Below are 14,776 nucleotides of genomic sequence, written 5' to 3'. Positions count from 1 at the left end.
ATGTATATGACAGATTAATATGCTTATATACATATTTGCTCCATCTATTTGATTAACTTAGTAAGAAAATGAACAAATAGTATAATGGATTTACACATCAAAATAATTTCTTACTACAGAAGAAATATAAGAATCGATAGCTCTACTGGGAGATGGGCATTAAGGAGGGCACGTGATGTGATGAGCACTGGGTGTTATGTGCAACTGATGAATTACTGAACTCTACATCTGAAACTAATGATGTACTGTATGTTGGCTAATTGAATTTAAATTTAATAAGAACAATCTATAGATCTTTATTTTATCAGCTAATTGAATATATGTACAATCCCTTTACAAATCCAATCACAGCGTCCTTTCAAGCCAGGCAGATAGAGTCAGCTCGGCTCCAACTCGCCGCCTGCCACGTGCCTTTTGTTTCTGAGCTGGGCTCTGACCCCTGGTAAAGGAGGCGGGAAAGAGCTGGATTTGAGATCTGATATCAATCAGGATGCCATCCTCTCTCCCTCTACCTCATAAGTCTCTAAATTGGTGTTCCTCCAACCCAGAGACCCTCATCTTCCCAAGCTGGTGTCCCAAATTCCATAGCTGGAGAGGAACCACAGGTGAATGAGGTTCCCCTGAAAGGCCCCCCACGGAATCTCTGCTGTAGCTCTCAACTCTTTGACCCCGGGGACAGACGTACAGCTAGAGGCCGGCCAGCCAGCCAGGCCTAGACCAAGTGGTGTTGCCAGCAAAGCTGCTCTTTTAACTTAGGAAAGAACCCATGGAAATAAAATAATTCTCTTACAGCAATTCTCCTTCTCAATCCACTCGGTGCTGAGGATCCCGAAGGAGCGACAGGACTCCCCGTAGGCGGCCAGGGAGCCGCACAGCTGGAACTTCTTGTTGTTGTAGCAGCCATCCAGGTAGCAGGACTCGTAGAAGGGGAGGGGGTCGAGAAGCCCGTAGCAGGGCTGGAAGAAGCCCTTCATGTCCGTGAGCTTGAGGCAGTAGCCGTCGCCCTGCATCTTCTGGATGTGCACGTTATCGCACATGGCTGCGTACTGTGAGAACTGCAGCTCGTTGCAGCTGGGGGCGAGAAGTCTGGTCAGGCAAAGTGAGGCCAAGACAGCCCGAGACCCCCGGTGGGAGAGGAGACCCCATCTCCTACCTCTTCTGCTAGCCCAGGAGTCAGGGAAGTATGCTGATCCCAACACTAGCTGGCTATATAATCTTAGGTGAATCAGGTACTACTGGCCTCGATCTATCCACCTAAGAAAGTGATGCAGTAATTCCTATTGTGCTATCACTGGAGAAGTGAGGGTCAACTAAAATAATAGGTCGGTGTCCAAAGTGTCAGATGAAAGGCAGATATTGATATGATAACCGAGAACCTTTGACATAACTGATACAGTAACCATGAACAGGCATTGATATAATACCAATAAGAACCATAATAATAATGAGTTATTATTATTAGTTAATAATAATGGTAGTTGGTAGTGTCCAGGAGCCTTCTAAACCACTTCCCATATAGCTATCAGAGACCAAAGGCAAAAACCTTCACAAAAAAATTGATAGCCAGCTGAAATAGTTTATAAAGGAGGAAAAGGAAGGAAGGAAGGAAGGAAGGAAAGAAGAAAGGGAGGAAGTCAGGGAGAAACTCAAACAGAATCGTACTTCCTCAGGAGGAGAATCTGGACTTTGCCACTTACAGGGTCCCTCAAGTAAGTTATACTGGTCTAGATTCCATTTCACCTAGAACAGGAAGAGCTCAGACTAGATAGTGCCTGAGGTTTTTTCCAGCTCTGGGGCCCATAATTCAGAATAGTCTAATTTATAAGATAGTATTTGGTTTACATCTGCATCATTTCCCCATCTGGGTATTTAGCTGATGCTAAAGTACTAGGGATGGAGCCATTATACAAGCAAAGAAATACCATGAGAAAGAAGCACATCTATAGATCCAGAAATGTTTAAACAAAATTCAGTAGCTTAGAGGTAACCTGCATTAAGTACCTTTGGGATAACTTGTTTAGCTCATTCTATCTCAGGTGGTCCAAGAGGGGCCTCATAATAACTTCGATGATTTCCATTTTTCAAAGGCTTTTCTGATCTCCACCACCCTCAACCTGCACAACCACAACCACACTTTCCAGTGAGAGTCATGGGTACACAACTAGACCCAGCCCCGGGGAGCAAGGGATAGCCCTTCTCCCAAGCTGCAGGTGGGCAGCTGGCCAAGACCTCAGTGTTTAATCCTGGGCACCCTCTTCTGCTTGGCCAAGGGCTAGATGACATGAAAACTCAGAATCATATCCTCTAAGCCCAATTCCTCCCTCCGCCACTCCAGAAATAGCTGAGACCCCCGTTATGCCTATTTGCCTCCTGAAAACTCCAAAGACCTGGGGCTCAGCTCTTTGCAGAGGTGGAGCGGTGATGCTATAGAGAGTGCATTCCTCATTAACACCTGTCATGGACATGGGGGCGGGGGGGAGGGATTTGGGACACTGAGTCTAGGAGCTAGGACTCTCACCTCTTCTGCATGCCATTGGTTTTCCAGCTCTGGGCCAGTACCACGCTGCTCACCACTGGCTTCCCCCGCAAGGTCACATAGTCATCAGTCATGTCCCCATTGAAGTTGCCACAGAGGCCACACACTTTGTTCTGCAGCCTCTCACTGATGCTTATCTTTATGACATTGAAACCATTGTAGTAGATCTGGATGTCGGGGCTGGTGTCAATCACCAGGAACCCCTCACTGCTGTAGATTTTGGTTGCCAGCCCGGTTATAAATGGAACATTCACTTGTGTGCCATTGACCTATTGTGGGGGAAAGAAAGTAAATTACCACAAAGCAAAGGTTGACAAACTGTTACTGTAAAGGGGCCACTGTAGATGTTTTAGGCTTTGTGGGTTATATGATCTCTGTTGCCACTCAACTCTGCCCTCGGGGCATGAAAACAGTCATAGACAATATGTAAGTAAGTTAGTGAGGCTGCATTCCAATAAAGCTTTTTTTTTTTTTTTTAAATGGCAGCAAGTAGATTTGGTCAAATTCTATAGCTTGCTGACCCCCGCCCTACAGTTTAAGGGCATTTACTCATTATACTGTCCAGAGTTCCCTCAAAAGAAGCAAAACATGTAGGCAGAAAGATAAGAAAACATTACAAAAGTACAATCCACTACAAATGGCTGGGATTTTTGTATAAAACTTTCCCCAGCATAAGCCAATTACTGAAATGAAATCCCAGTCCTGTGCTAAGGAGTATCTAACACACGATTAAAATGAATCTGGGGATCACTGCCATGTTTATTGTTTTCTTGTATAAAATGTCCACACTGGAGGGCCCCTCATACACACCCCAAAGGTCCTATAGGCGCAGTATTTTCTGCATTCGTGATTCTCCTACTTTCTAACAGTTTCTTTTCTTAGCCCTCAGCACAGAACATAACGTGCTTTTCCTGTACTTACCAAATAAATTGAGTTTTTTTCCCCCAGGTTATTAGTAACTTTTATTTCTTTTTTAAAAAAAGCAGAAGCCCTTTTAGAAAATATGATTCTTTGCCATTTTGGCCAGCTTGGAGTATTTTATTCAGTAATAATGTCAGTTTTGCTCTCTCGGGCGGTCATTTTGACTTTCTAGCTCCCGTATTCGGGAGCAATGCAGTTGTGTCTAGGTGGGCCAATTTGCAAGAGGAATTGGAGTGTCAAAAACAGTAGCAGCTTTCATTGAAGTTAAAAAAAAAAAAAAAACATTAAAATCCAGACTCTTCCTTTTAAGCCTGCAAAATACCGCCAGTCTTTTGCCTAATGCTGGACCCTAAGCTGTCTGATGATTCTTCAAATAAGGATACGCTCCATGCATGATTATCTGAGCCAGTGGGAGAGAGAAGAATATACACAATGACCCTTAATTCTGGAAAATGTTAAGTGTGTGTCCTGGCTCTCTCCCTGACCCTCCCCAGCTGGAATCACAGTATGGAGACTGGCTCCGTCTTTCAGGTCTGCCAGCTTGTGCACAGTGCTGTTTAGCTGAGAGGCTGGAGGTCGCTTTCAGTAGATCATGAGAGTAGATTATATCTTACATGGAAGGGGTGGGAAGAATTCAAGTTGGGAAGCCATATCAGTTATGGGGGTGGGTTGGAGAGTCACATTTATTTATATGCAAGTCTAATAAACCAGAGACCAGCCACCAGGCTAAAGAAGGGGGCCATCCTAGGAGAAATCCACCATATTCAGCGTCCTATTGCCTTTCACTTGCTATGTCAACACGGAGCCCTCTGATAGTGGGGGATGCTCTCATCAGGTTTTTAGCAAGGTAGCTATTTTTGTAGGCAAATGCTTGCCTTCTCCCCACTTTTTAGAAAGGATGGCAGCGATGAAAGAGCTGGTCTTGGTACAGCTGAGCTGAGCCAAGAATACTTTTAAAGGCTCTGAAAAACAAACAACGTGCTTTTTGGAAATTAATCCAGAGTCAAAGTTGGCCAACAGGGTGGCCACCCTACCTGTGCCACCCCGAGGATTATCTACCATTTTATCACCCGGGACTCTTATCAGCACCCACGTTGTCACTACTGGCCTCGGAATTGTCAGCGAGGGACAGAACAGGGCCCGTCCTTCTGCCTGCAGGGTCTGTAGCTTTCCTTCCTTGCAATCTGGCCGTCTGTGTAGGGCTCACGTGGAGCAACAAGCTATTATCCCCACCCCGGGTCATCAGGGGTAAAAAAAACCCAGCCCTGGCTCCGGGCCACGCTTCTCAAGGTTCAAGGGCAGGCTTGTCACCTTGACAGTATTTCGGTCGTTGATGAGAATCTGCTCTTCGTTAATGTAGAAGTAGACGGGCGAGATGATGGTGAGGTTGGGCGCCGACCACTTGTCGAAGTTGATGATGAGCTGGAAGGAGATGTCGGGCAGCTTCTGGCAGATGGTGGAGAGCACGAAGGCGCAGTTGGCGGGGAAGCGCAGGAAGGCGCCGTCGAAGGTGCGGAAGACGCCGCCGCCCGCCGCCAGGCAGTAGGAGGTCCGGGTGCTGAAGCAGCCCCGCACCCCGTTGCGCAGCGCGCACTCCTCGTCCGACTTGCACTGGCGCGGGTCGCACTGGATCAGGTTGCGGCGGAAGCAGCGGCAGCGCCGGGTGCAGTCGCTGTTCCAGAAGAGCTGCTTGGGCTGCAAGAGACGCGGCGGCGGCTGTGAGGCTGCGGACCCCGCGCCCCGCCGCCCCCCGCCGCCCCCCGCCGCCCCGGGCGCCCGCCTCTGGATGGGGCTGGAGGGCGCGCCCCGGGCAGGACCGCGCTGACCTCAGGTCCGCGCCCCTGGACGCCAGACACTATGCAAGTCGGTCCTTATTGGTTTCCATCAAGAACTTGGGAATCGGGCAGCCCGGGTGGCTCAGGGGTCTAGCGTGACCTTGGCATGACCCTGGAGACCCGGGATCGAGTCCTGCATCGGGCTCCCTGCATGGAGCCTGCTTCTCCCTCTGCTTCTCTCTCTCTGTCTCTCATGAATAAATAAATCTTTTTTTTTTTTTTTTTAAAGAACTTGGGAATCTCTACAGCTGGATCGTGGAACGAATCACAGCCAACCTGTGAATGGCTAGCCATTAGAGGAAGCAGGTGAAGACGGGGGGAAAACATTTCTTGGGAGAAAATTATTCCGGCAAGGACTGTCTCCACTTCGACGATGCAATTACAACTCGCTCCAGAATGATCAAACTGGCCCTTTTCGTATCTTAAATAGGTTAAAAGAAAGCTGTAGTCGATTCTGATTCCTATTTCAACAGTTCACGGTACTCCTGCACTCGACACTTTGTCTTTATACCTAGCTGTTTGGAATTTAGTCCTGTAGCAAGGACTGCCATTCGTTTGTGTTCTGAAGTGAGGCATCTGGAGAACATGGAGGTTCTGGATTTCAGGCCCAGGCCTGCCACCCTACCTGTGCCACCCCGAGGAGCACTAGCAGCCTCCCAGAGCCTTGGTTTGCTCAGCTTTATTTTAAGATTTTATTTATTCGTGAGAGACACAGGCAGAGGGAGAAGCAGGCTCCATTCAGGGAGCCCCACGCAGGACTCAGTCCCAGGTCTCCAGGATCAGGCCCTGCGCTGAAGGCAGCACTAAACCACTGAGCCACCAGGGCTGCCCTTGCTCAGCTTTAAATTAGAGGTGATAACACAGTCTTGCAGGGCGGTTGTGAAGATTAAATTAAATATAAGGCATGTTTCCTGGCATAGAGTAGGCACTCAATAAATCGTAGCTGCAGTTCTTACTGAAGAAAAGCTACTCATCCTTCTTGAGAAGGTGAGGGATTATACCATTATCTAAAATACCCATAGCAGAGTATATCCCCCATGGTGGCAGCCTATTTCCTATTCTTCCCCACACAAGCAACAATCTGTAGACACAGTCATACTTGGTGGAGTTTGTGTTCTTGAACTTGCAATGGTTCTAGACTGAGAACTTCCAGGGAACTGTCAGAAATTGGTCATGATTGTCCGGGTGGGGTGTGGTCTCAACAAGTAGACCGTGTGGTACAGATGTAGGCACTAATTCAATTTACCAGAATGGTGCTATCCAGAGAAGAGGTTTTAACGAGGCACAAGAAGGCCTCTGCTTCAGTCTGGTCAACCATTTTCTGCTTTATCTATGGACTTATCAAAATCCCAGCTATCTCATACAGATATGACCCAGATTCAAAGGTAAATAGATAGAGAACGAGATCTCCCAGGACAGGTTTCCTCAGGGCAGTGCACTTCAAGATGCCACTGCTGTTTCTTTCATCCTCAAAGTGAGCTAGTTCCTGGAACCAAGTCTTCCCTCCTTCCTCCTTCCAGACCTGTAAAATAGTCTAGGTGCCAGCAGCCTCGCAAATTGACTTCATTTCTCTTATCAGATTTGCAGAATAATTGAGTGGATGGTCTGGCCTCTCTCTGATAAGAAGTCAGACATTACATGGGCAGAAAGAGAAAAATAACCTGGCATATGTGGATATGATAAAGAGTAAATAACTTATCCCACAGGAGAACTTGATCATGAAGGTAGCTTCACAGTGAACTCACTGGGCCCAGCGCGGCTTTCTTTACCTTAATTAGACCTGGCAATGACAGCTGGGTGATTACCCTACATGCTAATGGCTAGATGTGTTCTCCCTTTATTTCCAAGGAAATTTGTTGTATAAACAAGCCCCCAAGCTTGTTTGAATGGTGGCAAGGAGATGTGCGTTATTTGTTCTGTGAGTTTGCTACTTCCTAGATAGAAGCCGTTGTCAAAACCCACTGACTGTCTGATGAAAATCAGATAATAATGTTTATAGTGCTAATAGCCGCTGAGAGCTGTACCTGCATTTCCTGAGAGTTCCAAGGGCTTTTATACGCATCATTTCATTAACACGCCTGGATTTTTTTATTGACAAAATGCTACGCAAGGGAATAAAAACAACAAACACAATAGCATCTACCAATTACTGAACTGCTAGGTGCCAGGCACTAGGCGAGGCACCTGGCGTAGATTATTTATACAACCACCGAATGGAATTGGTATTAGGAGCCACATTTCATAGACAGGGCACCGAAGGCTCAGGGAAATGACACAGTTCGCTCAGTGTCACATCACCAGTGGTGTGGTTCAGCTAGGATCAAACCCGGCTCCCGTTTCATTATGCCACAGCCACTCAGCATCCCTGTTGAGGGGTGCGTGACACCCCTGATGGATGCAGACACTTCAGTAAGTCTCTGGACCCGGGGGCAGAGATTGCAAGAGTGCTTTTTCAGCTTTGAGCCTGGTTAACCTCTCCTCCAAGACTATGAGAAAGATGAACGTATTGTTATTTCTTTTCTCACATGACCTGCCTCTTCCTTTCGAATAAGCAGTATTTCTAAGACCTAAACCCACCTCTTCCTGGAAGTCTGCCTTGATTAGTTCTAATCTTCTGCTCCACTTCCGTCTTCCCAAACTGAAGCAGATTTCCCACCGAACATGAAACTAAAGCAACTCCCCACATTCCCCGGCTTTTATGTACTCTCAGAACAAAGTTGAGTCGGTTGTTCTTGAACAAGGCAATGCATTTTTACAAAAAGGAGACATTCTTTATTATTTTTTTTGCCTAATTTATTTCCAATTCAGACATTTCAATTCGATTTTTTTTTTTTTTAGTGCTGCTATTCTTTTTCATTTAAAGTGGATTAGTTCTGTAGGGTATTATTTTTCACTTGTTAATATGTTATTTTGTAATTGTTCTCTTGTTCTTTAAAGTGCATGTTTTTCTCTCCTGAATAGGCTTATTTTAAGATCCTCAAGGCAGGGGACGTGCTTTATCATCCCCAGCAGCACGTCCAGCACAGGGATCTGCAGATAACAGATACTCGATACTTGCAGTTATTACCTGTCTACTCGCCAATATAGGATGTGCATGTCATTTCAACAGAGACTGGGCTTGAGGCAGAACCACAGACTAAATGCTTTCTCCAGGCAGACTTTTTCTAGCTTCGTATTAAGGCCCATAAAGAAAGATTTCAAAGTACAAAAACTAAATGATTCAGCGAGCTGTTACATAATGCCTTACTGAGTGACATCTACAAAGGGCACCTTCATCAGCTCCATGCCGAAGTGCCCATAGAGAGGGAAGCAGAGGGCGGAAAGTGGGGGGCACAGCATTAAGTAGTCGGGTAGAGGGCTCTGGGGACAGTGCCCGAGTGACAAATGGCACACAAGGAGATGGTGGCCTTCACACACTTTCATGGAGCTTCAATCGCCCGAAGAAGGAAGGCCATTCCTCTTGGCCTCGAGCACCATATTTTCTAGTTAAAAATGTCCTTAGCTAAGACAGCTACAAATGTCAGATTCACAGCCACCATATTTCCCAGCTATAGCCACATCAGAAGCTTTCAAACTAAGATTTACAGGTGAGGAAATCAGAAGGGCCTAGAGGGAGGCATGGCGGAGAGAGAGACACATGCTAGTGGAGCTCAAGTGCAGGAGGCCTTGCCAGAGCCAAGGACAGTGAGGAGGGCAGTGAGGCCCCAACTCGTTTCCTCGTCGGATTCTCAGGGAGCAAGGGCCTCACCCAACCTCTCCTTAACCTCTCTGCCCTGCCTCAGCTCCCTGCAGACCAGCACCATCTTTTCATAGGGAAGAGGGAAGAGCGGTCAACTGTGACCAAGCTCTCGGAGTTGAGGAGAAGCTGGCAGCCGGCGGGAGGGCCGGGCGAGGCTGGGCTGCCTACCTCGTAGTATTTGCCGTCGGCGTAGCAGCCACAGCTGTGGGGCAGGATGCAGCTCTTGCCGTTGAGGACGTAGCCAGCATCGCACTGGCAGCCCTCCACGCAGTAGTGGTTGCACTCGCTCTTGAGGCGGATGGCGGCGCAGCGCGGTTGGCAGACACTCACGCAGCTCTCGTAGTGGCTGTTGGGAGGGCAGGTGACGGCTGGAACACAAGACACAGGTCAGGCCTCGGGCGCTCACGGGGACTAGACACGGTTCCCTCCTCAACTCGGGGAGACAGAGACAGACAGAGGCCTGGCGGGGAGTGAGCTGTGCCACCTCTTCTCACTACGACTCCCTCTGCTTCTGGAAAGCCTCCATCTGACTCATTACTTCTTAAATGACGGACCACAGAGCTGATGAAGCTACTGGAGTTCCCTCACAGAATCTCTGTCCTCTGCTCAGCCTTGTGTTTTGAGGTCCATGCTAACCTGCTACCTTCACCCCACCTCCCGACATGCATCTCGACTTCAGCCGGGCACCCCTCATGACCTTCAGGGGCGACCCACACTCATGCCTGCTTTTAGACCCTCGCTCGTATTGATCTCCCTTATTAATACCCTCCTCACCCTCTAGGCCTACCCAAATTCCTCACTCCTCTAGCCCTAGGGGGAGCCCCCTCTTATTGGCAAAGCTCACTCCTCCCACTGCCTTACACCAATGGCAACTCGCCTTCTCCCGAGAACTTCCACAGAATCTTTTCTGAACCAGGAATGCATAAACAGTAGGCCCCTGAGCTCCCGGATTTCTGAGGAGGCAAGTGTGTGCCGTGTGTGTGTGTGTGTGTGTGTGTGTGTGTGTGTGTACTATTTTCTAATGTTTTCAAATGCGTGGGGATGATCTCATAGAAGGCAATTAGGGTTCTGGTGAAGAGCATGACTCCGGAGCCAGGTGCAGGAGCCTGGAGCCAGTCACTTAGCCTCTCTGGGCCCCAGCTCGGTCTCTGTAAGATGCAGACACTCACAGCACCTACTTCATGGTGTGAGGGGAGGACTTCTGTGAGTCGGTGTGCCTAGAACAGTGCTTAGCACATACATGTTCAGGGTCACCCAATCATTAAAGACAGGTCTGCTTGAAAGTTCAATAGAGGCTATTATTTTAATCAGCTTACATGAAAAGCATGAGTACTATTATGTTGGAACTTCTCTCTTTTTTCTTTTTAAAGATTTTACTTATTTATTCATGAGAGACACAGAGAGAAAGAGAGGCAGAGACACAGGCAGAGGGAGAAGCAGGCTCCATGCAGGGAGCCTGACGTGGGACTCGATCCCGGGACTCCAGGATCACGCCCTGGGCCAAAGACAGGTGCTAAACCACTGAGCCACCCAGGGATCCCCTTGGAGCCTCTCTATGTATATACAGGATACATTTGGGGCACATTCTATTTTTTTATATTATCTAATAGCAAAGATGGACTTTTTGGGTGCACAGTTCTATGGATTTTACATGTATAGGTTCATGTAACCAATACCACGATCTATATTTTTTTGGCATTTAACTTAAAAAGTAATACCCGCATGTGGGAGACAATGCAAGCAAGCCATGCAAGTAAAAGTGCAACAGAAAATCACCTCTGGTAACAGATTAGAGTCGAATCTTCCAGAAATCTTCTATGCATATATAAGTATCCAGGTGTGTGTGTGTGCATGTGTGCATGTGTGCATGTGTGTGTGCATGTGTGTGCAACTGGGCACATGCATGTGTATATGCCATCCCCAGTTTTTCACATGCATGAGAGCATAATATGCTTATTTTCCTGCTCATTGCTTTTTCATGACTGTATTCCTTCCATTACCCTTGAATTACTGTTTTTGAACTGCTACATGGTGTGTGTATCTCCTGTGTTTATGATGATGCTGCAGTGAAAATCCGTAGACATATATCTTTGACCTCATGAGTAAATGAATCTGCACAATAAAGTTCTGGAAGCAGAATTACTGGGTCAAAGGGTATGTACATTTAAATTTTTGAGAGATGCAACTGAATTGCCCTTTAAAGAGGCTGTGCCAGTTCATCCTCCTTCCAGGGCTACATAAGGAGGTTTATTTTCCCACATCCTCAGTGACTGTTTAGCACCTCACTGACTATTTAGCAACCTTCTGGTCCTTGGAAATATGAAAGATTAAATGTCATATGCAAATATGATATATATGTATCTCCATCCTGTTTAAGAATGGGATTTTTACCCAGAATATATAGAGAAGTCGTAAAACTCAACACAACAACAACAAAAACTCATTAAAAAATGGCCAAAGAACTTGAATAGACATTTCGCCAAAGACGATGATATATGAATGGCTGGTAAGCACATGGAAATGTGCTCAACATCACTAATCATCAGGGAAATAAATATCAAAACTAGAATGAAATACCAGCTCATACTCTGTAGGATGGCTACTATTTAAAAAACCCAGAAAACCCAGAGTTGGCAAAAATGTGGAGAAATTGGAACCCTCATGCACTTTGGAATCAAAAATGGCACAGCTGCTGTAGGAAACAAGATGGTAGGTCCTCAAAAAATTAAAAATAGAATTATCACGTGATCCAACAATTCCACTTCTAGATATATGCTCAAAAAAATGGAAAGAAGCTTCTCAAAGAGACATTTATATGTCTCTGTTCATAGCAGCAGTTTTCACAATAGCTAAAACACGAAAGCAATCCAAGCATCCCTGGACGGATGAATTGGCAAGCCAATGTGGTCTACATACACAATGGAATATTAGTCAGCCTTCAAGAGGAAGGAAATCCTGCAATATACCACAGCATGAATGAACCTGGAGGATATTATGCTAAGTGAAATAAGCCACCCACAAAAAGACAGATGCTGTGTGATTCTACTTATAGGAAATATCCAAAGTCTTCAAGTTCATAGCGACAAAAAACAGAACAGTCGGCTGCCGGGGTGGGTGGGGAATGAGGAGTTAGTGTTTAATGGGTATAGAGTTTCAGTTTTGCGAGATAAAAAGAGTTCCGGAGAGGGATGGTGGTGGTAGCTGCACAACAATGTGAGTACTTCATGCCACTGAACTGTATGCCTAAAAATCGTTAAGACAGTAAATTTTATGTTCTGTATATTTTACCACAATAGAAAAAAAATAGAAAAAATTACTATATCCTTAGTTTGAGTTCTTTGTGGGACTGATCATCTTTTCACTCGTTTATGATCCATTGATATATATGTCTTCTTCTGTGAGCTGCCTGTGTCCTCTGCACATTTTGTGTTGTTGAATTTTTTTTTATTACACTGTAAAAGCTTTTTAACAATTAAAAATAGCCTTGTGTCTGTCATGTGTTACAAAATATTTAGCGTTTGGCTTTTAAATTGCTGCTTCTTTTATTTTTTGCGGGGGAGGGGGATCTGTGTTCGATTATGCTTTTGCCATGTAGGAATTTAAATTTTTAAAGTTGTCGAATTTATCAGGTTTTTCTTATGGCTTCGGGCGTTTTGCTTAGAAAGGCCCTGTCTACTTCAAGATTACCAAAAACAAAAACAAAACTGCTTTTGTCTTCTCCTAGTACTTTTATAACTTACATTTTTACGTTTGATCTTGGTTCTGTCTGGATTTTATTTTTGGGTGAGGAGTGAAGAGGGATTTAGTAATTTCCCCCTTTCTATTTTGTCCTTTGTCCCTTTGCTATTTATTGAAGAACACGTTCCCCCCCACCCCCCCCGCCCAGTAATTTGAAACACCAGCTTTGCGGAATACTAATTTCTCTTTAGTGTTTAGGCCTATTTCTGGATTTTCTCATCTTCCCACTGGTTGATCTTTCTGTTTATGTGCCAGTGTTAACTTGGTTTTGTTACAGAAGCTCGACAATACATTTTAATATCCGAGAAGATACACTACCTATTTAGAGATGTGCATTGTTGTTCCAAGTTCCCACTAGACTATAAACTATTTTATACTTCCAATTCTTCTGTGACACCCTAACAGTCCTGAGAACAGGGCAGGTAGGGTTAATAAACATTTGATTCTTGAGAACAAGCTTTAAAATTCCTAATACTGAGTTTCTCCACCCAAATGAAGTACCGAGAGAGTCGTGGGGGGATGATGGTTCTACCCCTGGATTTCCACTGTGGTCCCGTACACTGATTTATTTAGCCTTTGTGTCTTGAGGGGGACGTGGATACATGGATCCCCCTGAAAAGTGATGTAGAACAATGCAATGGACAATGGACTGGTTTGAGCCTTGGCTCTGCCACTAATTAGCGGTGCCACCTGGGCAGGTTACCTACTGTCTCTAAGCCTATTTCCTCTTCTGTAAAATGCAGGTGATGTCTCCCTCACCAAGTAGTTGTTAAGGTAAAATGAGGTGTGTTTTGCAAAGTTCCTAGTCCGCTGCCTGATACCTCAATGACAGCTTCTGCTATTAATAGTGGGAACAGTTGTCGTAGGGGAAGAATTTATTCAACAAGAATTTATTGGATCTGCAGAGAAATCTGTAAGAGAAGCCCTAATTACCAGACATTGGATCCAGGACTCTGAATAGAAGGGAAAATGAAAATGATACCCAGCTCTGACTGAGCACTCACCAGGTGTCAACCGTGGGGCGGGACAGACTACGAGACACCAGCCCACTTCATTCTCACGGTGGCCCACTAAAGTTGGAAGACAACCCCCCCCCCCCCCCGACTTGGTCCTGTACAGAGAGTCCTGCACACCCCCTGCAGCATCGGGGTGGGAGTCCCCAGTCCCCAGAGCTCCTGGCCCACTCAGGGTCAGAGAGGCGGCGCTGCCCAGTGGAAAGAGCCCTGCCTGTAGCCACTTTCCTTGGCAAAGTTCCTACATTTCTCTGAGCTTCACTTTCCTCCTCTAGAAAATGGGACTATTCATAGCACCTGCTTCACAGGGTGGCTGGTAGGAGAATATGAGTGGGGATTTGTATCGCACTTAGAATAGTGCCTGGCACGAAGTCAGAGCCAAGTCACTGTTAGGCGTTTGTGCTTTTCCTCTCCTACGGCTTACTGTCCTCTCACCATCTACTAATTTAAGTCCCCCATTAGGAGGCTGAAGGAATGACACTTACCTGAATGAATCGAAGGAGGGGTTAGTAATGAAGAAGACTGACCTCCCTCACCCCCTCTAAACCTGTTCGGTCGACTCGGGTGAAGAAGTTTTCCAATGCATTTACAAATAGGTAATTGAGTAAGAAATTATCAATTTCTTAGTTAATAATTGGTAATAATTATCAATTTCTTACTCAATAATAATGATCAATTATCCCATTGATAGGAACAGCCAATGCCATTGAAAAACAACAGAACTTTGCCTTGTCACCAATAAGGGGTAAGTGTAACAGGCTGTTCTGGATTACCCCTCTTGTTCCTGAAAATGCCATTTCTTGTATGTCGACATGTGAGTGTTGGATTGGACTAATTCTTGGGGGCAGGGGGATGTGAACCCTGCCCTCACTTCTCAGAGGTTCACGTCCCACCCTGCCAAAGAACACAGCTTTCCGCGTTCACCAGTGTCTCAGACGGAATGAGGAATGACTGAGTTAGGACTCAGTCTCCTGCAGCTTTTCTCTGCTTCTGA

General features: G+C 45.9%; 1 protein-coding gene across 1 annotated transcript in view; it reads right to left on the bottom strand.

Annotated features, from left to right (window-relative positions):
- TECTA (tectorin alpha) overlaps nucleotides 1-14,776 on the bottom strand; it is a 65,700-nt gene that overhangs the window by 11,504 nt on the left and 39,420 nt on the right. Inside the window, exons 11-14 of the mRNA XM_072822401.1 lie at nucleotides 9,200-9,399; nucleotides 4,769-5,152; nucleotides 2,519-2,805; nucleotides 791-1,071 (exon numbers count right to left, since the gene is read on the bottom strand). Of these exons, the coding sequence (XP_072678502.1) occupies nucleotides 791-1,071; nucleotides 2,519-2,805; nucleotides 4,769-5,152; nucleotides 9,200-9,399 (1,152 nt within the window). The remainder of the gene's footprint in view (nucleotides 1-790; nucleotides 1,072-2,518; nucleotides 2,806-4,768; nucleotides 5,153-9,199; nucleotides 9,400-14,776) is intronic.

Source organism: Canis lupus, chromosome 3 (genome assembly GCF_048164855.1).
Source record: "Canis lupus baileyi chromosome 3, mCanLup2.hap1, whole genome shotgun sequence".
NCBI lineage: Eukaryota > Metazoa > Chordata > Mammalia > Carnivora > Canidae > Canis > Canis lupus.
This window is presented reverse-complemented; position numbering and strand designations above follow the sequence as displayed.